Source organism: Humulus lupulus, chromosome 8, assembly GCF_963169125.1.
Source record: "Humulus lupulus chromosome 8, drHumLupu1.1, whole genome shotgun sequence".
In the NCBI taxonomy this organism is placed as follows: Eukaryota; Viridiplantae; Streptophyta; class Magnoliopsida; order Rosales; family Cannabaceae; genus Humulus; species Humulus lupulus.
This window is the reverse complement of record NC_084800.1, coordinates 19,026,150-19,049,824: the sequence shown is the minus strand read 5'-3', so window position 1 is coordinate 19,049,824 and position 23,675 is coordinate 19,026,150. Positions and strand designations below refer to the sequence as shown.

Below are 23,675 nucleotides of genomic sequence, written 5' to 3'. Positions count from 1 at the left end.
ATTGGGATATAGATGGAAATCCATAAAAAGGTTAGACAATGCCCTCTTAGAATATAGCGAGGATAAACATGCATTCACTGTATTTATACCCATTTTCGTTTCATTCTTTCCCTGTTAATGTTCCAAAGAGAGGCCCAAAACGAAATCTAAAACCAGACACAGCATTAAAATACAAATGGTGCCAGTATGGCATCTCACTCGGACCTTCAAGATATGTTCAATGCAAAATAGACACAAACTTCTGATAAAACTCTTAATATAAATATATATTTGGGGAGCAATTGCATTGTAAACTTTTTACATGCTACATATGTATAATCTTCGTGGTAGTTACAAATCTATAGCATTTCTTATCCTTCCTAATATTCCTTTACAAGAAAATTATTATAATTATACAAACCAAGAAAGCAAAGCAATAAGCAAGAATCATTAATCATTAATCAATATTAGAACACGACGCATTCAGGCACCGGTGTTTCTCTCCTTGGTACAAAAAAGGTCACTCCCTTCCTTCACTAGGCTGGGCTGACTTCCATAATCGACGAGACTTGTTTGGCAACTCGTCCAATTTTAATTTCTTGTGTTTTTCTGACATGGTTTGCCTGTTAGACACTCTTACAAGAGCTTCTTCAGTAGGAGCATCGAGGATGCAACCAATGAAATAGGAACCATGTTGTCAACGTGAAGGCCTGCCATGCCCACATTACAATCTATGATCATTCTTCTTTCTTGGCAAGTTACGGAAGGAATACACATAAAAGCAAAGTAAAACACACAATTTTATAGTATTAAAGAATTTCATTACTACAAAATACAAGAAAATCTCCCGCTACCCATCTGTCTTAGTCACTACAGTCTCATCTTACTTAAACCTCAATGACTATGTACATTGTAGGCATATTCGGTACGCCATATTTCATACTACATTGTATTATTTCAACACAATAGTATTTAATGGCGGAAATCATGTTTTTGTATACTTTAAAGTGACCCGTTGAGGCAAATGTAGTGAACTTGTGTATAAGCTTACGAACCAGGAGAAATTATAATATTACATGGAATTATAATCTCTCCTTGCTCCTCCCCACTCTCTTCATTTTCTTTCTCTCGATTCATTTTTCTACTTTTTTCTCCTCATTGTTATATTAAAATTAATATAATTTATGTCTTAAACTAATTAATACGATACAAAATATAATCTTACTAATATATACAGCAATATATAGCGAGGAAGCAATTAGCATGAGGGTATATTTACTGGATGATCTTACCAATTTGCGCAGATGTGGCTGCAGGAAGTGCAGGAATCTTCACATCTGAATTATGAAAAAAAATATGAGGTTTAGTTCAATTAGGACATAACAAAGAAACCAGAACATATTATTAGTTATTGTTGTGAAAACATGATAGGGTGAACATACTTCTCTTGCACGAAGAGGCTGAAAATTGAGATGTATTGGGCCAGGGTGCGGGAATATTATCGTTAAGATCACAAAGAAAGCTGATTCCAGATGACATGTCAAATGTAGCATCGGACGGCTTACTTGGCAAAAGACATCCAACCTCTGCTCCAAAAAATGATTAGAGGAATATTAATAGTGACATTTCAACATAAATAAATCAATTTTAGACACCAATCTGCAAAATAAAGAGACCACTACAAAGTCCATCTTCAACAATTAGCTCCCAAATTACAGTAACTGTGGAATTGTAATCCACAGTAAAAAGGATAAACTAACATACTGTTAGTTTATACAGTTAGTTGTTAAAATTAGTTAGTGTGCATCAAGGTTATTTTAGTCATTTCGTTCTCTATGTCTTAGTTATAAAAGGGGTTCGGGATACACATTGTAAAGGACTGTAATTCATATTGAATTAGTGAGTTGAGAGCCTAGATAGAGAGGTTGTGAAGCTGTGAAGAAGAGTTCAGCCGATTGACTTCAAGAAGATCAAGAAAGAACTCGAATTGAGTTCTTGGAGAAGTTTTGAGACTAGTGATGCACCTAACATTGTTAGCTTTGTAATTTCATCCCTTAAATCAATAAAAGAGACTACTCAGGGGAGTGAACAGGAAGTAGGTCCTTGGTTTGGCCGAACCTGTATAATTCTTGTGTCTTTGATTACTTTACTGCATTATTGTTTACTGTTATGTTTTGCTGACTTTAATTGCTTTAGCATTACCTTAGCAATTTTATTGTTCGATTGTTTCTTGCATTATTTTAACAGTTTTATTAGTTATTGTATTGGAGTGTTTGTGCATTGCTGAGTTCTATGTTGTAGGAAAGAATTACAACAGTGGTATCAAAGCCAGGTTCTAGATTCAAAGAAAAGAAAAGAACTCAGCTGTGAAGATTCAAGAATTGCATAAAGATGGCTTCATCTTCAACAAGATTCGACCTAGAGAAATTTGATGGATCAGGGGACTTTAGTCTGTGGAAAGAAAAGATGATGGCCATATTGATCTACCAAAAACTCGATTCAGCATTGGAAGAGGTCACTGAGAAATCTGAGAAAGAAACTGATGCAGTAAAGAAGAAGGAGACTGACACTGTGATGAAACAAGCTCGATCAGCAATCATCATGAATTTGGCAGACAATGTACTGAGGCAAGTTATTGGAGAGAAAACGGCTCTAGGAATCTGGAACAAATTGAATCAATTGTACATGGCAAAGTCCACTGCAACAAAGATCTTCTTGAAAGGTAAATTTTATGGTTTCAAGATGAATGCTACTGTTTCACTTGAACAGAATTTAGATGATTTGAACAAGATTGTTCTATCATTGACTAACATGGGAGAGGTCATAAAAGAGGAAGATCAAGCAGTGATTGTTCTGAATGGTTTACCCGAACAATTCAAGGAGATGAAGACTGTTATAATGTATAGCAGGGATACCTTGACTCTTGAAGATGTGATGAGCACTCTCAGATCGAGAGATGCTGAATTAAACTGGCAGAAGGCTGCAAAACAGGAGTCAAAGATAGATGAGGCTTTGATCACTCGAGGCAGACAACCATGGAGAAACAACTCAAGAAACAGAAGGAATTCAAGATCAAAATCAAGATCAAAAGAGACCAGAAGATGTCACCATTGTGGCAAAGTAGGACACCTGATCAAAAGCTGCTGGGAATTAAGAAACAAAAAGAAAAGGGACAAGGAAGAAGAAAGCAAGAGCAATGATTCGAATGCAGTAGTTAATGATATTTACAGCTCAGATGGAGATGTATTTGCTGTAATCAACATACAAAGAAAGAATACAGAATTGAGCAATGGAGATGCATGCACAGGTTCAGGTCTTAGAGACCATGAAGAGTGGATTCTAGATAGTGGTTGTACTTACCACATGAGTCCAAATAGAAGCTGGTTTATGGACTACTCAGAGATAGATGGTGGGAGTGTTATGATGGGCAATGATCATAAATGTCAGGTTGTTGGCATTGGAAATATTGCTATTCGGAATGCAGATGGCACAATAAAGGTTTTAAACAAAGTCAGGCATATTCCAGATTTGAAAAGAAACTTGATTTCTTTAGGCACCTTGGATGATGAAGGATATGAGTATAGAACTGGTAAAGGGACTATGAGGATTACAAAAGGGTCATTATTGGTCATGAAAGGCATTAAGAGACTTGGATTATATTTCCTAGATGGAAAGACCATACCTCCTGCACAGGCAGCTGCTGTTAGCAAATGCAAAACAGATTCAAAATTATGGCATGCTCGATTGGGGCACATAAGTGAACAAGGTTTAGTTGAGTTGTCTAAACAAGGTTTATTACAGAATTATAATCATGCTAACCTACCTTTCTGTGAGATTTGTGTACAGGGTAAACAACATAGACTAAAGTTCTCTCACAGCAATTATAGAGCAAACAAGGTGCTGGAATACATACATGCAGATTTATGGGGTGCAAGCAGGATTAAAACTCCAGGAGGTAACCAGTATTTCTTGTCCATTATTGATGACTATAGTAGAAAGGTGTGGGTACTACTATTGAAACATAAGAGTGAGTGTTTAAACAAGTTTAAAAACTGGAAAGTTTATGTTGAAACTCAAACTGAGTTAAAAATAAAAACACTTAGGACTGATAATGGACTAGAGTTTATAAATGAGGAATTCTCTGATTTATGTGTTAAAAATGGTATGCAAAGACATAGGACAGTAATCAAAACTCCTCAGCAAAATGGCATTGCTGAGAGAATGAATAGAACACTTTTAAATAAAGTGAGATGTCTTTTACTTGAATCTGGTTTACCCAAGAAATATTGGGGAGAGGCTTTGTATACTGCTTGTTATCTAATAAACAGGAGTCCAAGTAGAGCAATTAATCTGAAGACTCCTGAGGAACTGTGGAGTAAAAGACCACCATCTCTTGCACATCTCAGAACCTTTGGTTGTGCAGCATATGCACATAGTGTTGAAGACAAACTTGGTAAGAGATCGATTAAATGTGTTTTAATGGGATACCAAGTTGGGGTCAAAGGTTACAGGCTACTTTCTACTGAAACTAACAAGATTTTAATAAGTAGAGATGTGATTTTTAATGAGTTAGATTTTCCCTTTAAAAGAAATGAGAAAGGTTCTGTTTCTGATGTTTCAGGTAACAAGTTACCAAGCAAAGCTGGTGTTCAGATTGAGGTGGAACCTCCCAACATAGAACTGAATGAACAGGAGAGTTTTGAACCTGAGATTGAGACTGAAACTCAAGAAGAAGACTTAAGTAATTACCAGCTAGCTCGAGACAGGATCAGAAGAGATGTCAAGGCACCTGAAAGATACATAGAGGCAGACATCATAGCATATGCACTTTCTATTGCAAACCAGTCAACAGAACCAGAACCAAGAAGCTACTCAGAGGCAATAAACAGCAGAGATTCTCAGAAATGGAAACAGGCCATGATGGAAGAGCTGAACTCACTTAAAGAAAACAACACCTGGAAGTTGGTATTCAAACCTGAAAGACAGAAGATTATTGACTGCAAATGGGTATTTAAAGTAAAAGAAGGGATAACTGAGAAGGAGCCAAAGGTTTACAAGGCAAGGCTTGTAGCAAAAGGGTTCACACAGGTCGAGGGAGTGGACTACTCTGAGATATTCTCACCAGTTGTCAAGATGAAGACAATCAGAATAATGCTGGCTTTGGCTATTCAGTTTGAATGGAGTATTGAGCAAATGGATGTAAAAACAGCATTTCTAAATGGTCAATTAGAAGAGACCATATTTATGTCCCAACCAGAAGGATTCAAGGTGGAATCAAAGAGGGGTGAACTAGTGTGTTTGCTCAAGAAGTCTTTATATGGATTGAAGCAGTCCCCGAGGCAGTGGTACAAGAAGTTCAATACAGTAGTGACTAAAGTGGGGTACACAAGATCCAAGTATGACACCTGCCTATACTTCTCAGATTTGGATTCAAGCTCAGTTGTTTTCTTGTTGATCTATGTGGATGACATGCTCATAATGAGCAAGGATATGCAACAAATAACTCGACTAAAGAATGTGTTGAAGAGTGAATTTGAAATGAAGGATCTTGGGGCTGCAAGGAAAATTCTGGGAATTGATATCATTAGAGACAGAAATGCAAAGAGGATTATGCTAACACAAGAAGGTTATCTGAAGAAGGTGATTCAGAAGTTCAAAATGTCAGATTCAAAAGAGGTAAATGTACCTCTAGCAGGGCACTTTAATTTGTCAACAGATCAGTCACCTAAAACTGATCAAGAAATAAAGGATATGAAGGAAGTACCCTATGCAGAAACCATTGGGAGTGTAATGTACTCCATGATTAGCACCAGGCCAGATATTGCCTATGCAGTGAGTGTGTTGAGTAGATACATGTCCAATCCAGGAGTAGAACATTGGAAAGGGTTGAAATGGCTGCTGAGATACTTGAAGGCTACAACCAAAGTTGGTTTACAGTTTGTCAAGTCAGAAACAAAGGTATATCTTGAAGGATATGTTGATGCAGATTATGCATCAAATAGAGATACTAGGAAATCCATAACTAGCTACTGTTTCTTACTGAATGGATGTTGTGTCAGTTGGAAAGTTCAGTTGCAACAAGTGGTGGCACTCTCAACAACTGAAGCAGAATTCATGGCCACCACTGAGGCTTTCAAGGAGGCTGTTTGGATCAAAGGATTATTGAATGAGATTCAATTGTTAACAGGCAAGGTGAATGTGTTCTCGGACAGCCAATCAGCTATTCATCTTTGTAGAAATCCAGTTTATCATGAGAGGTCAAAACACATTGACATCAGATTGTTTTGGATCAGAGATAAGATAGAGGAAGGAGAAGTAGAACTTGGAAAGGTACCTAGTGAAGAAAATCCTGCAGATGCAGGTACTAAAGTTCTCTCAGTCAGTAAGTTCCAACATTGCTTGGAACTACTGAATATAACCTCTCTTTAAGAAAGCTGGATCACTTCCCTGAGTTTGAAACTATTGATCTTTTTACTATGGATTAAGGTGGAATTTGTGGAATTGTAATCCACAGTAAAAAGGATAAACTAACATACTGTTAGTTTATACAGTTAGTTGTTAAAATTAGTTAGTGTGCATCAAGGTTATTTTAGTCATTTCGTTCTCTATGTCTTAGTTATAAAAGGGGCTCGGGATACACATTGTAAAGGACTGTAATTCATATTGAATTAGTGAGTTGAGAGCCTAGATAGAGAGGTTGTGAAGCTGTGAAGAAGAGTTCAGCCGATTGACTTCAAGAAGATCAAGAAAGAACTCGAATTGAGTTCTTGGAGAAGTTTTGAGACTAGTGATGCACCTAACATTGTTAGCTTTGTAATTTCATCCCTTAAATCAATAAAAGAGACTACTCAGGGGAGTGAACAGGAAGTAGGTCCTTGGTTTGGCCGAACCTGTATAATTCTTGTGTCTTTGATTACTTTACTGCATTATTGTTTACTGTTATGTTTTGCTGACTTTAATTGCTTTAGCATTACCTTAGCAATTTTATTGTTCGATTGTTTCTTGCATTATTTTAACAGTTTTATTAGTTATTGTATTGGAGTGTTTGTGCATTGCTGAGTTCTGTGTTGTAGGAAAGAATTACAACAGTAACTGTTTTGTGGCTACCACCAGCCATAATAACAAAGCCTTCAGATAGATATATCTTTCCCTTTTCCATTATTCTTGTGGTGCAATATTATATTTTTCCAAACCAATCCCTGAGATAGATATTATTTTCCCTGCTTCCACATTTTCATTAGTCTTGATTCCATTTTTCCAATCAAATGATAATCTTCGTGTGCCTATTTCTCCTACCAGTTGGATCTTACATTTCTAGTACGCCTTCAATAAACCCTCCCGGACCAACTACACCCATGGCGACACTCACATGCAAATACATAATTCGTGGCAACTATAAAATACAGGGCATTAACTCTGGATAAAAAACAAATCATTTGACAGAATGTATAACAAATATGCAAAATACAACCAAAGCAATTTTTTATATTAGAAGTAATGCATTATGTAAATTAAGATATAATTTACCTTGATTTCCCACTGAAGCACATCAATTGTTGGATGCCAGATCATGATAGAAGCAAAATAGCATAAAGAGCATGTATTAGTATTGGCGCTCAGTTGCTATTATGAACTTATAACAACACACACACACACAAACCTTGAAGGGAAAAATCCTTAAGGCTTATATGACAAAGCCCATATACATCACTTGTAATATTTGACCTTCTCAGCTTCATTCCCAATGATGTTGCACAGTCTAAAGCTTGCAAGTTGGTTATGAAACTCTGCTTTTGCAAGTGGGACACATAGCTTTCCATGGCAGTGCAGCATGCCGTCTGGTTACTTATCTCATTCCCACATCCCTTTGCAACATGCTTCATGTCAGGGAACACCAGAGGACAAACTAGATCATATAATACATGTACAATCTGAGGTTTGTATCACTCAAAAAAAAAAAAGAAAAAAAACCCAAAAAGGAACTAAAGTTGAAGCATAGCTAAACTTTTCTCCAAATTGAATTCACAACTTACCTTTGTTAACATTGCAATTAGACAGACCCCTAAGAACTTCCTTAGCATGAGTAGGAGAGAGTTTACTTGCCAGCCACCGGAGCACAATACTTTTACAATCACTGACCTTTGCTGAGTGTGCAGGTAACACATTAGAGCCACCCATGCTCAAAAGATCAGAAGCTTTCAACGAAATTTTTGTAGCAGCTTCTGATATCGCATTCTGACAAACTTGATCACAGCATTCTCTAACAGGATCAATTTTCTCACAAGCAGCAAGCAACTGAGAAGTATCCACAGTACTCTCAAACTCATTAACGTCTTTGACTGGGCAGGACGCTGCAGTAAGATTTGATGAATGGATTGAGCATATCTGCTTAAGACTGTCATTTGCACCCTGGCCAACTAAAATCTGCTCGATATCTGACAAGCAGTGTTTAGCAATGGTCCCATTCAAAGCAAGCAAATTGGTATCCTTGCTCGACTGGCCAATAAGAATTGCAAGAGTGGCTTCCAGCTGTGGGCAACAAATCACATTAGCCAGCAATGGTGCGAAAACAGACCAGCAATCTATTGAAGTTGTACTCATCATATTCTCAGCAGCTGTAAAGTTCAACAAACAGAGCCCTGCAGAGAGAGAGAGAGCATTTAACACCTCGACCAATCATTGTCAGAAAGGATCCAATAAAATTAAAGAGCTTTCGAGGAAGGAAAAACCTGATAATTTTGGGGAAGAGGTATTAGTGAACGGTGCCAAAGGTGATGGTGCAAGAAGAGGAAGAAAGGGCTGAGGAGCTCCACTGGGGGAGATCTCCGGCAACATATCATCTTTTCGATGATTTGCCAATGATGGATGGTTGCTATATTCTATATGGCTGGAACATAATTCAATGTAAACTACAAAAAAAAAGTATGAGCAACGAAGTAAAGATTATAACCACATTTAAAACTGTAATGTCAAGAAGTTAGAAATGTCATATAGAGGGGAAAAAAACCACTCTCCAACCAATATGTAATGCCTCAAATGGAGCTTCAAAAAGGCATTAACCTATTTTGTTCCCCTTACAATGCAAATACATACACCTACCTGGAGACCCTCTTTCAACGCAGAACAAAGAAATAACTGTTGAAAGTAGAATGAGAATACAAACTCAAAAAAGGCTGAATAAAATCATTTAAAATTAAACCCCATTACGAAATAAACCAACAATAACACCATATCCAAGAGCCCAGAAGAGGGCATTGAGTACACACTGACATCTTAAACACTGGAAGAAATAAGCAATCGACATATTAAGCAGAATCCCTTAGACATGCTTGTGTAAATCCAAATGGACAGTCATGACAATTGACCCCTAAACTAACTATATAGTTAAAAGTGAGGAATTTCATTCTTATGCACAAGTTCTACCAATTTTTTTAATAACAATCTTATAGATATTTTGGTTTGCTCAGTTGACCAATTCCTCCAAAACTTAAAATTTATTTAAGTGATCTCAAGTGAAAAGACAACAAGACCTTAATCGTTAGTAAGCTACACCGCATAAAGTTTCGGCCTTGGTGTAAATTTCTAGCAGAAGTTACTTTTTCAGGAAGAAAATAAACTCACGACAACTGGATGGTGGCTAGGAACATGAGACCTTTTAGGTCACAACTTAGGGGATAAAGCTTAATATTCATGGTGAGTTACATAATAAATTTAATTATGCAAACAACATTAGAAGAATAACCAATGCACCCTATTCTTTAACAAGCAATACCAATTTACAGAACCTCCACAAGAAACCTTAGTGGGGTTACAAAACAACAATGCCCATTAACTTTCATTACCCATTTTACTTGACCCACAATTAAAGCGCAACATTTAAGCAAAACCCAGTAACATGTAATCCATAATAAGAAAATTTAAGAATGATCCAGCAAAAAATAATAAACAGATCATACAAAATAACAAAAACCCATTTGAATAATCAATGAGAAAAGAGTATATACTCACAGAAGGACAGCAGAAACACTTGTAAGCAAATGATACTGTGACTGAGTCTTAAAGATACCCTTTTTCTCATGCCTTGACTTAAGTAGCTCCCAAATAACGAAACCATAAAAAGGAAAAAAGATTCAAACCCACTATGACCAAATGGTGCAAAGACACAAGAGAGCAAAAGAAAGGAGTGGTTAGAAAGTAATAGACTTTGAAACGAGTGAATGTGGAGTAAGAAAGAAAACAAGAAGAAAAAAACGGTGAAGGTTACAGGGTAATGAAATATAGCTGAGAGAGTGTGAAGAATAAGAAGAAGAAGCCATGAATGAGAGCTTGAAAGGGTCTGTGGGGACGGAAGTAGAATCAGTAATAGCTGTCCGCCTGTAGACCCCACCATGACCAGAAAAACTCAGATACAACGCCACTACGCATTAACGCCATCAATTGCCTTTCCCACCACTCCCACGCTTTACTCACCAATTCACTTCGCACGCGTGACACGTGTGAGTTGGAGCTCACCACTGTATAAATGTTCTAAAAACAAGAACTCTCAACTCTCAACTCTCAACTCTCAACACTCAAATCACCTATTAAATTTTAAATTAAAATAGTAATAAACACTCGGTAGTGTAAGCCACGTGGCAAGAGGTTGTTTGGATAATTAAAGAGGTCAGTGACTCCTTGTTTTTTTTTTAATTATTATTATTGTTTTTCTTAGTCATTATTTAACCTTTTGGCAGGCCAGACCTATTTGGTTGGGGAGAATTTATATATTAATTGCAAATAATCTATCTAATCAAAATGTTAATATAACTTTAGAGCAAAAAAAAAAATGTTAATATAACTTCTGTCCTCGTGTTACATTAAAAAAGAAAATAAAAAATCTTGATCTTCTTCATATGTATTGTCATATCAAATCTTTAAGACCAGTTCAGAATCTTATGCCAATGGATTAATTGCTTTTTTTATTTTAAAGAAAGTCATATTCTTGTTTCTCTCTTTCCCATTTATTAATTTATTATCTTACGAGTTAAAAAGAAGAAGATATGAAATATATGGTAAAGAAGATTTTGTAATTAAAATAAAAAATAGATGTGGTTGACAAAATACGTTTGTAATACATTTTGGGTATAAAAAGGGACAAAGAAGTCACAAATCATAATAGATAATACAAATGGCAGTCACATTCTTAACTGCCTTTTACGGCTTTACCCACTCTCATGCCATGTATTTAATCCTTATATTCAATTCTAACCCTTCATATTTATGAGCTGCTCAACCCTACTTTTTCTTACTTGTAAAACCAAAACTATATTCATAAAAGGTAGTTTTTAACATTAATGCCCTCAATTATTTTTCTATTTAAATAAAATGGTTCTTTTTTTTAATACAATTAAGTTATTGAGTATTAAAAATAATTATTCACTAATTTTTTTTGGAAAAATATGCAACTTTTGAAAGTAGTTTCTATATATTATGTAGCACTAAAATTTCCTTAAAAAATATTCAGAATCATTGTCAATATTTTAAAAACTCAAAAATTGAAATCTAAAAAAAAAAAAATCCTTGTTAATTTTAGAAAGTAGGTGATGAATAATTGAAGGCTTTGTTTTTGTTGAGGGAGGGACCATTTGAATGATTTTGATCGATCTCATCGAGTCTCAACACTTTTTAATTCTTATTCTTCCCTTGTGATTTTTATTTATTTATTGTTAACCGTTACGTCCTTTAAGAATTTACCCTGTAATGTTGTTATTTTATGTCGTTTTTTTAGTCTTTTGTGAAGATTCTCATGACCTCTTTACCTTTGGATCATTGGCAAAACAAAAAAAAAGAATGAAGAAAAGGACAGATAGAGATTAAAAGAGACAAAGAAGGTAAGGTACAATATAGGTACTGTGTCGTTTCAAACTAACCTTTGAAATCACAAAAGCTTTCGAGTCGATTCGATGCTTTCAATAAATCTTATAATTTCCACCTCAACTGAATCTGTTTTTTGACCCAAACAGTAATTAGTAAGTAACCCAATTTTCAAAAATGATTCCTGACTGTATTGGCTTTGTTTGGTTTTTTTGTTTATGTATATTCAATATTCAAACACGTTAATGTGAAGAATAACAAATTGAAATCAGTCATAGAAGTATATATTATTTCAATATTTGAACCAATATCAACTTTTTACCACTTCTCCGTTAGTTTTAGAAAAACACCAAACTCAAAACTCTCAATTTATGACTATTATCTTAGTAAAATATTATCTTCTTATCCCCAATTTTTTTTGGAGAAGTTTACATAAATATGGGTAAAATATATATAGTTTCTAAATTTATGGGTAAAAAAATAATTGTACAAAATATGGTAAGTTTTGGGAAAAAAGTTTAAAATATGGTATTTTCTCTTCTCTCCTCACCTCACGATCTCCTCACCTCACGAACTCTATCTCTTCTCATTTCTTTCTTTTTCTTCCCCAATTCAATGGCCATCTCAGATTTTTTCCAGGGATCCTACCTCCGTTGCTGCCTCCGACGACGACGGCGACGAACTGATTTTCTTCTTCTTCTTCTTCTTCTTCTTCTTCTTTCTTTCTTTCTTTTTTTTCTTTGTCTTCTTTCTTTCTTCTTCTTCTTCTTATTTGGTCTTTCTTATTCTTCTTTTTCTTTCTTCAAATCTAGTTTTCTTCTTTTTTACATCTGATTTTGAATTTCATATTTGATTTTTCTGGGTTTTTTTTTTCTTTCTAAATCTGTTTAAGTAACCAGGTACTTGACTTTATATTTGATTTTTCTGGTTTTTTTTTTCCTCTAAATCTGTTTAAGTAACCAGGTACTTGACTTCATATTTGATTTGATTTAAGAAATATACTTAAGAAAAGTTGACTGCTATTATTTAGTGTAGACTATGGTAGTATAAGAAGCTATGTAGTTGAATATTTTAGGGTACTTTTAACATATGAAAACTTAGGTTAGCTAATTAGTTTTTTTGGTTGAAAAGGGCAAAAGTTGTCAAAAGGTTCTTCTCTGTGATGTTTAGATCAATAGGTTTAGCAGCTAAATATTCATCAAAATAAAGTTCTAACATAAATATTTATGTGTTTATTGATTATTTAAAGAAATAGAACTAGAACGTTTGCTCAAAAAATGTATTGATAGGTTTACAAAATTTATTCAGAATACAAGTATAAGAAATAAAAAAACAAGCAAACAAAACTTTTGATTTTTCTGGTTTTTTTTTTCCAAATCTGTTTAAGTAACCAGGTACCATGACGCCTGAATCATTTTATTCATATCATATTTTTTTTAGACCTAGGTGTAACCAGTTACAGTAGCGATTAATTTAGATTTTTTTGTTTAGATTTGATTTTGTTTTCACACCTGACTAAGTAACCAGGTACCATAGCAATTGGTTATGTTTTTTAGATTTGATTTTTTTTTTCAAACCTTGCTGTAACCAGTTACGATTATCAATTTAGATTTTTTAGTAATGTGGCAGTAACCGGTTACTACTATCAATTTTAACTGTCATGGCAAGTACTTGAGTGAATTGTAACTGGTTACTGACAGATTTGGAAGAAAAAAAAAACAGATCAGAATACATCCAGTAAAGAAGAAGAAGAAGAAAGTAACTGGTTACCCCTATTAAAATAACTGATTGATAACTAGTTACTGAGCCAAACCAGGTACCCTCCTTTTCCTTCTCTGACTCTTCTTCTTCTTCTTCTTCTTTTTCTTCAGATTCTGCTGGTTTCTCTTACAATTACATTCATTTCATTTCTAGCCCAAGCCTTACACTTACCAAAATTTCAGTTTGGTTTCTTAATTAAAGGCCAAGCAAGGCAACGTATTTTTTTATTTTCTGCCTACGAGATCGACATCTGCCTTGCTGCAATATTAACGATGCAAGAAGAAGAAGAAGAAATGTTCAACCTACGAGAAATACGAGATCAGGACCCGAAACCCCAACCCCAGATCCGCCGCCCTACTCGTCATCGACGTTCAAAACTACTTCTCCTCCATAGCCAATCTGATCCTCCCCAACCTCCTCGCCACCATTCATCTCTGCCGACGCGCCTCCATCCCCGTCATCTTCACCCACCATTGCCACAAGTCTCTCACCGACAACCCCGTCCTTGCCGAGTGGTGGAACGGCGACATCATCCTCGACGGAATTAAAATTTTCTTAAAGAAATAGTTACCGAAATAATAAAAATAATAATAATAAAAGACAAAAATTCCCTCACAAAAATACCCATATAGAATAAATAAACTTATACAAAAAAATATGGGTACAGAACAAATATTTTGGTAAATATGGGAAAAAAAAACCCATAAAAAAGTAAAACAAAAAAAGCCATAAAAAATGCACACACAAAAAAAAGCCATATATATCAAAATTTATTAAATTTTCCCATATTTCATGTAAATTCCTTTTTTTTTTTGTATGCGCCCAAAGAAACAACCATTTAATTTAAAGTTGTTAAAATCAAATTTACTGATGTGGCTGCACTTTGTCGAAGAGATCGAGAAAGTGACAGGAAACTAGTAAAAGAAATTTAGCTCTAGTTTCTACGATATATAAATATTTAAATTTATGCAACCTACGTATTTACAACAACTCTATATCAACTAATCTGAATTTATCACATACGTAGTAACCTACCAGTCTACCTATATAGCGCCATTCTCATATTACATTATAATAATCATTGTTAAATAAACTAGTTAGGGAGGGTATTTTTATACACTTCATTTGGTAATATGTTATTTTCAATTGATTTTTCCTTTTATTATAATTAAAAATTAGAGAAAATAATATTTTATGTGGGATTTTCAAGAGCGTGCAAAAATATGACTGTTTTTATAAAAAAAAAATTAATCTATGACTTTTTCTTAAGAATTTTCAATTTTGTCAGTTTATTATCCCATATGTTTTTTTATAAAACTTGGTTTATTTCATAGTATTACTTTAATCAAGTTTTATTAATTTGGAATGGTATGTTTATAATTTTATTATTATTATTTTATTTGTTTTTTATATTATTTTTATATAACTAATTTTATATATATATATTTTTCAATTTTTTTTTTTGTAATATGAATTGTGTTTATTATTATTTTTTATTTATTATAAACATTTTTTTCCTTTTTTTTTAGATTGTACGTTTCTTTTTTCAAATTCTCGGTAAGATAATTAGTTACTTGATTGATCTTTGACAGTTATATAAAAAAAATTCTAGAGCTAGGTTAAATAACATGTATCAGAAAGGGTAACCGGTTACACTCAGAGGAGTAATTTTCTACCATAAGAGGGGTGACGAGTTACTCATATTAAATATGAAAAGAAATATCAAATTTGAACGAAAAATAAGATGAATACTTCATTGAAAAAAGAAATAGAAGTAACTATGATTTTGGTAACATAGGTAACCAGTTACCATAAAGAACCCATAAATATACACACATATCAGAACGTGAAGGTAATCAGTTACCCCAAAAAATATACATACAAAGAACGGTAAGCTAACCAGTTACCACAGACCTGAAGATAAAAAAAAAGATCCACCCCCTTTCTTTCTCTCCCATCTTCATATCTTCCTTCACCAAGAACCCTAGCCATCGCTTGCCTTTCTGTCGCCTAGGTTCGTGTCTAGGCCTCCTCCCTGCATCACCTTCGACCACGAATCACCCTCCTCCGAACACCACTAGAACCCTTTATCCCTTGCACGCGAGCCCCGTCGTTTTGGAACTGGGTGCCCATCGACACCACGGCTAGAGCTGGAGGTGGTTCGTCGTGGAGATGGTGGTGTCGCGCCTGGGGTCGCACTTAGATGGGGCTCTCAAAAGAAGCTGGAGGTCTCAGATGAATGGGGCTCAGGCGGAGTCGAGGTCTCGAACGGTTGGAGCTGGGTTGGGTTTCACAGAGGTGCTCGCCTAAGGTGAATCGTAGGTGGTGAGGGTGGGTGGCCGGAGATGATGGTGGAGATGGTGAGGCAGGCGAGTGGAAGACAAGGGAGGTGGCCGCTAGGGCAAAAGGAAAGAGAAGAGAGAGGGGAAAGAGATAATCGTGCGGCTGGGTTTAAAGAGAGAAAGAGTTTGTATGACTGGGGTTTGATAGAGATAATAGTGGAATGCTAATTTACAATAGTACTCATGTTTGACTAATATGATTTGGTTTTAAATTTAGCTTCCATGTTTTAGTTAGTTAATAATTGTGTTTACCATACTTTAATTTTTTATTTAATAAATTTTTCATACAAATTAAAAATAATATAATTCTCATATATTTTTCACAGTGATGGCATAAAAGTCATATTTTTGGAAAATTCCCCAAAAAATTATTATGTTTGACTATGTTAATATAGTGAAAAATTAATCTATATTGAATCATTATATCACTTTTTATATTAAAATTATAATATTTGTATTAAGTAAATTTAAATATAGGTGTTTTTTACTCCTCCTAATTTTTTTTTCTTCAAAAATACGTATTCAAGTTTTTTAAAATATAATTTTTAAAGTTTCATAATTACAAAAATATGGTATTAGGAAAAACAACTCACTACATCAACCCAAAATAAATTTAACAAAATACATATATCATAACAACAAAACATAAAAAAAAAAAAAAAAAACTTGAAAACAATACAAAAAATAAGACAAAAGCATTAAAATGTAAAAATTTCTTAAAACTGTAAAATTACAAAATAAATATTTGACAATAAAAATGTAATTTTTTAGAAAAATTAAGTATTTTATATAAAAATCTTTAAAATATATATGGTACAATCCCTAATAGAAACCAAGATGACATCTTATTTCAAAGAATCCAAATTCGATGGTTTTGCTAAAAATAAAAGGGAAATTTGCGGCAATAATACTTGTGTAGTTAAATTTGTTACACTTAAATGCCTATGTAAAAATTTTGGCGGCAATAATGCATATCGTTACGAATTTGGTGTAGTCGTTGGTCCCTAACCGTTAAGTTTAACCAGGGACATATGTGGCTCCTACGTGACTGCACCTGATTTGTCTATTTTTTTAAAAAATAGTAAATATTTTAAAATTTATTAAAAAATTATAAATAATTAATTTTAAATAGTAAATAATTCAATAAATTAATTAAAATCAATTAAAAAATAAAAAATAAAAAATTTAACATCTAAGAAAAATAAATTGTTCCCATTTTAAAAACCTACTTGGTCCATGAAATTACATTTTAGTTGAAAGTATTAAATTTCCATGGTCTTAATCTTCAAATTACATTTTTTCTTTTTCCCTTTACTATTTAAAAAAAATTATTTATGGGTTTTATCTCGGGTCCATGAATATGGAGATGATGATAAAGACATTTCAACAACGATTCAACAAGGTTCGAAGTGAAATGGACCGTCGAGAGGAGCTTCAATCTTGATTAGTTTCTCAATTTAGTAACGCCTCCTCCATCATCCACAAATTGCAGGTTCTTTTCTTGATTTTCTCTGTTTCAAATATCTAAACATCTTTGTGTTGCAGTATTAATTTTAAATGCTCTCTTAGTTTATGGGTTATTCTTCGTACAAATTGTACATGCATCATAAATTACAGTCAAGGCGACCTAAGTGCACTCCAGCAACTCTTGGTTGATCAGCCTAACATCTCAGAAATTTGACTCGAAGACTGCTGCCTTCATCTAGAAGCTCGCTTGGGCTGGGTGGGTTGGGTCGGCGTCGGGGGAGGTCGAACGGTTGGGAGGGTTGGGTCGACATCGTGGGAGGAGGTTGGGTATTTGGGAAGAAGAGGGAAAAAAAGGGTTGGGTATTTGGGTACGGCTGGGTATTTGGGAAGAAGAGGGATTTTTTTTTTGGGTATTTGGGAAAGAAAAGAAGAAAGGGGTTGGGTATTCAAGAAGAAGAAGAAGAAGAAGAAGAAGAAGAAGAAAGGGGGAGGTCGAAGCTCTATGGAGATGAGGTATGGGGAGATGGAGCCGGGAGGTTGAAGATGAACTTTTTTTTTTAGTTTAATCGATTTTTCTTGTTTTGTTTTACACTCAAATTTTAATTGATTTATTATTATTTTAAATTAATTAGATTTAATTTTGAATTAAATTTAATATTATAATTTTTAATTAATTTTAATTTATTTAAGTTTTTTAAATAGATTTTTATAATATTTAATAATTTTTTTTAAATGGGCAAATTAGGTGGAGCCATGTGGGTGCCACATAGATCCCTGGTTAGACTTAATGGTCAGAGACCAACGACTGCATCAAATTCATAATGATAGGCATTATTGCCGCCAAATTTTTTACATAAACGTTTAAATACAAAAAATCTAACTACATAGGTATTGCAAATTTCCCAAAATAAAATACTAGTGCTTCGGCAGAAGATACTAAAGTAACTGGGCCTGCTCAGGCCCTATACTTATTCGCCCTGTACACTGCTTTATGCATCTATTGTAACAATATCTTAGTTCTGCAAATCTACCATTTCTTATTGACAAAGTCAAAATTACCCATTAACCACTTGATGCTCTCAGGGCCGGCCCTGAAAAAAAGTGGGCCTAAGACGGTTTTAATAAATTTGAAAAAAATAGGTCCTTTTGTATATGTAATTTTTTGAGATAATTACATCTCACACTGTAATATAAAAAAAAATTCGTTTTATACGGTATGTTTAATAAATTACAAAAATACGGCTTTCCCCACCCGTGTGCATATATATATAGACCTTTTGTTTTATTTTTTTGTCTTAATTTTTAATAAAAATTTAGGCATATCAAATAATATATAATAATAATTATAGTTACTACCTTTAATAAAATAAAATAAAGTAGATTAATTTATTTTTATTTAAAATAAATGTATTTATTAATATTAAAATTAATATTTATACAATTACTTAAAAAAAAAATATTTATACAAATTACAATATGTTGTTAATTAAAATTAATATTAATAACTATATGTTACAATATATAGTTAAAGATAATCACAATATTATTATTCTTTATAAAAATATTATATATATATTTTTTAAATCATAGCTAGTCAAGTCTCAACACTCAATGTTAAACCAAAATCATAATCTAATCAAAGTTCAAGTTTTGTTACAAAAATATATTTAAAGTTAAAAAATTAGTTTTGTAAATCTTTGTAATAATCATGTTAAATAAATTTATAAATATTTATGTAAATGTGAGTTACAAAAATAAACGTTTTAGTTGTGAAATTAGTTTTGTAAATTGTTGTACAAAAATGTAAAACTTGTTGAAAAAAAAATATTGTATTTCACCACTATATTCAATAAAGTGTTTTATAAATAATAAATATCTTAAATTTATATTTTTAAGTTTTATAGCATAAATATGATAGTTCATGTAATTTTTTAGTACAATATTGTAACAATATGGAAAAGTATAATATTTTTATGTATTTTTTGTTTATGATTTCTTAATTATAAAATATTTTCATAAATATTAGTTACAAAAATATCTTTCTTAGTTGTAAAACTAGATTTGTAAACTATTGTTGCAAAAATAAAAATAAATAGTTACGAATTTGTTTGTAAGTTTTATTTACAAAAAAATTAAAAAAAAATTTACAATTCTATAACTGACTTTGTAAATATTATTTACAAACACGTAACAGATATTTACAAGTTTGTAACAGATATTTACTAGTTTGTAAACGTTGGTTACAAAAAATTATATTTTACAGCTTTTATTTATGATTTTGCCACTCCGTATTTACAATTTTGCCATTCCGTGTTTTTATCAAAAAATTCTGTATTTTTGTAATGTACCGTATTTTTCAGATTTTTTTTAACTTTTAGTGTATTTGTGTAGATTTCCCTCATTTTTTTTTATGTAATTTTAAATAAAATTAAACTAATATTTTTCTTTGAACACACTTAAGAGTTTACATGATATTTTTGGGCCCTGGGTAGGGGTGGGCCCTAGGCACGGGCCTAGCCCGCCTATGCCCAGGGCCGGCCCTGGATGCTCTATATATATGCGCTCACTTCGTGGACTTCCTCTCCTATTTAGTAATGCATATTTACCTAAAACCTAAACCCTCAAACGTTAATTTATTAGATGGATAGAAAAAGGTGCACCCTTTAATCAATTAGAGGCTTGGATTTGTGGATTTTGAATACGCAAATAAATGATAAAATTAAGAGGGGCTAAATAATATTAAAATTTAGAATAAAAGTATAAATGTGTAGTATGCTAATAATTTTGAATGTTAGTTTTTTTTTTATTTTATATTTTGCATATAAAAAAAATCTAAAATTTTAGGTGGCATGACCACTCAAGCTACTGAGTGTTCCACTGCTTGCAGCGTGTACAAGGAATGACATCTCACACCCATTATGGAGACTAGCCAGAGAATCTCTGTAACGACCCGAATTCGCTAATCAGGCTTAGGGCCTTGATTAGTGTGCCTGGAGGGCAATAAGTGGTTTAAATAAACTTATATGTGAATCTAAGTGTTTATATGATTACGGTGCATGTTTAATTGAGTTAAATGTGATACATGGAATATATGTGGTATATGTGTGATATGTCTGTGTAGCACGACCCGAGACAGTCTTGGGGAGCAGTTAGCCAGAGAGTCACAACGGGGTTGAGATTCGGACTCGGGGTGAGTCGAGGAGTAATTCTGGTTTTAGTTGAGTTATGGGATTATCGGGATATAGAAATAAATATTTGGAGATATATTCGAGGATAGAATGTCTAGGTGGGAATATTTGGGGAATTTACCATTTTTGCCCTCGGGGACGTTTTGGTACCCCGAGCTTTGAGGTAACCTATAGACTTAAGTTATATAAAACAAAATAAAAGAAAGGAATAGTTTAGAAGCCTTGAGAAACCGACCCACACACTCCTAAGAACTGAAGTTAGTTTGCTTCCCTTTCTCTTTCACTTTCAAGGGAGGAATTCAAGAGGAAACCTAGAGGAATTACCAAGGAATTGAAGAGGTTCAGCTAGGAAACTTTAGGGGCTTGAAGCTTTGGGGATTGAGGATCATAATTCTGAGATTAAACTCAGCAAGGTAGGCTTTAAAGTCTTTCATTTTTCTGCTGGTTTAGAGGTTTGCATGTAGTTAAGCTAGCTTGATCCTTGGGTGTTTTTAGCCAAGTTCTTGAGAGCATATTTTAATGAGGTTTGATGTTGTTTCTGTGCTGGAGTAATTGTGTTGAGTATCTAGGAGTCTTGGGTTGGTTTTAGTGGTAATTGGCTTGAAGAAGGGATGAAAAGTTGATGGAAATTCTGGGTTTGCTGTTAGTGCCGCGGCCCTAGGAGGGGTGTACCGCGGCCCGCATGCGCGCACAGCCTCGAGAGGTTGAAGGAACTTAGGCGCCCTGCGGCGCTTGAAGGGCGCGCTGCGGCTCGCGTGCTGGTCAGTGGGAAGCTAGCCTCTATTTTGAGGTTAGCCGCGGCTCTAGGGGGTGGGGCCGCGGCCCTTAGTGACAGTGGGGATTTTCATGATATTTTCGATCTAAGAACTTAAAGGGGAAGGCTCGGGATGGATTTTATCACCCGGAGTGATAGAACTCAAGATCCCGGAGGCTAAGGTTACGATTTGAGGTTGTTTGTTAGGTTGGAGTTTGATGGTCAAATATTGCTATGTGTTGTGACTAGGTCTTCGGCGAGGCTCACAATAGTGGACTGTGCTCGGGGCATCGGTGCTCAGGAAGCTCGGAACTCAGGTAAGAAAACCCCTGTTTCCATGGAGCTTGTGTGCAGGGCTAAGCCCAATGTGTTGAATTGGAATGATATGCAGGGCCGAGCCCTATATGCTGGAATTGTAGAGTGTAGCTCTTTGTCTGTTTATGCTTGAATACTTTACTTGTTGATATATCATGTTTGCTAGTATATGGGTGAACGGCAAGGGCCGAGAACGGTGTAGACCGAGAACGGCGTGAGACCGGGAACGGCATCGGGCACATTGAGTGCAAGGCCGAGAACGGCAAAGGGCCGGGAGCAACATTGAGCACGAGGGGTGCGAGTTGTCAGGGCGAGTCCCTGATAGGATACCTGGGATATCCTTACGGCGTGGTCCGTGAACCCAGGGCTTAGTAAACGCCTGGGACGGCTAGGCCGTATATGCTTAGCCTTTGGTGGCCTGCTTGTATGTGTGATTTGTGTATTGCATATATTATCTGTTATGGGTTTTCTTGCTGGGCCTCGGCTCACAGATGCTCTGTGGTGCAGGTAAGGGTAAGGAAAAGATCAACCAACCATGAGCACAACTGGCGTGAGGCGGTGTGTACATGTCCGGCCAGCCTGGCCGCCACGGCCAGGGGATTTGATTTTGGGAGATGTTTGTAAGGGAACCTTTATTTTGTCGTCTGGTCGACTCTGATCAGTTTCGCGTTGTAAATATTTTTCTAAACTATGTTTTGGGATCCCAAGTGTAAACTTTAATGATTAGCTATGAAAATCTATTTTCTCTAATGTTTTCTTCTAATTATGGCTTAGTTACACATTTTTAATTTAATACCTCGATTAGCGAGTTGAGGCACGATTTAAACACACTTGGTAACGACTCTAAGGGAGTAGGGCGTTACAACTTGGTATCAGAGCGAGCCAAGGTTATTGGTTCTGGAGATTGACCGAACATGTACACACGCAGTCAGTGACAGGCTTAACTCAGGGTGGGTTGGTAAGATTGGTTGGTATGCTTGAATACATGTTTAAATGCCCTGTATGCCTGTATGTTTTGTATAAGAGCATGATGAATTAGTTAAACATATGCATGATGCTAGGGCACAGCCTGTTGTGTGTTATATGCTATATGAGCTGCTTTGTGTGGATTATTGATGTGTCTGGGAGGTGGTTTGGATGTTGTTATCTTGCCTAATGAGCGGCGTCGTTGGTTGTAGGCATATTTGTTGAGATGCCTCGTCAATCAGCTAGACTCCGCGGCAGTAGGGCCGAGGATGACACCCAGGGTCAGGACCCTCCACCTGCCCCACACAATTGGCAACAGATATTGGCTGAAATGGAAGCCAAACTGCAGAGAACAGAAGAAGAGCTGCGACAGATGAGGCAGCAGGCTCCGCCTCAGGTTACTGGGCTGCCAATGCAGCAGGCTGCAGTGCCAGTGCCTGTTCAGTCCACTTTGGAGAATAGAATGGAACCTTTGTATGAAAGGTTTAGGAAGCAGCAACCTCCTACTTTTGAGGGTGGTTCGGACCCGTTGTTGGCAGAGCAGTGGATGAACTTGACTTCTATGATCTTGGATTTTATGAGGGTTGAAGGACAGGAGAGGGTGGCCTGTGCTACCTATATGCTCAGGGCTGATGCTCGCATCTGGTGGGAGGTGGTGTGTCAGCGAAGGATGTTGCAGTTATGACATGGGAGGAGTTTAAGAGTATCTTTAATGAGAAGTACTACAGTGTGGCAGTGCGAGCTGCGAAGGTTGATGAGTTTACTAATCTGACCCAGAATCGATTGACAGTGTCTGAGTATGCTATAAAATTTGATAGATTGGCAAAGTTTGCGCCAGATCTAGTGCCGACAGATGCGGCTAGGAGGGATAAGTTTGTGCGGGGATTGAATGTAATGATTGCCCGCGATGTGAATATTACTTTGGACCCAGCGACTACCACTTATGGCCAAGTGGTGGACAAGGCCCTTACTGCAGAGAGGGCTGAAGATCAGATATGGAAGGATAGCGCTGTTAGGCGCGATGCTAGGAGGGTGGTGCCTCCATTTGTT

The 23,675-nt window shown here is 35.2% G+C and overlaps 1 protein-coding gene across 2 annotated transcripts; it reads right to left on the bottom strand.

Annotated features, from left to right (window-relative positions):
• Nucleotides 1-239: 239 nt before the first annotated feature.
• On the bottom strand, nt 240-10,503 carry LOC133795152 (uncharacterized GPI-anchored protein At1g61900). 2 transcript variants are annotated; one of them, XM_062232600.1, is made up of 8 exons: nt 9,988-10,503; nt 8,709-8,888; nt 8,013-8,618; nt 7,640-7,885; nt 7,507-7,518; nt 1,422-1,565; nt 1,272-1,316; nt 240-689 (listed from the first exon to the last, which is right to left on the bottom strand). In XM_062232600.1, the coding sequence occupies exons 1-8, from the start codon at nt 10,367-10,369 to the stop codon at nt 616-618; spliced, it is 1,689 nt and encodes a 562-aa protein (XP_062088584.1). In that variant the 5' UTR covers nt 10,370-10,503; the 3' UTR covers nt 240-615. The 2 variants fall into 2 exon arrangements, with proteins under 2 accessions (XP_062088584.1, XP_062088585.1); XM_062232601.1 differs by lacking the exon at nt 7,507-7,518 and having other exon boundaries at nt 9,988-10,502.
• Between the last annotated feature and the right edge of the window lie 13,172 nt (nt 10,504-23,675).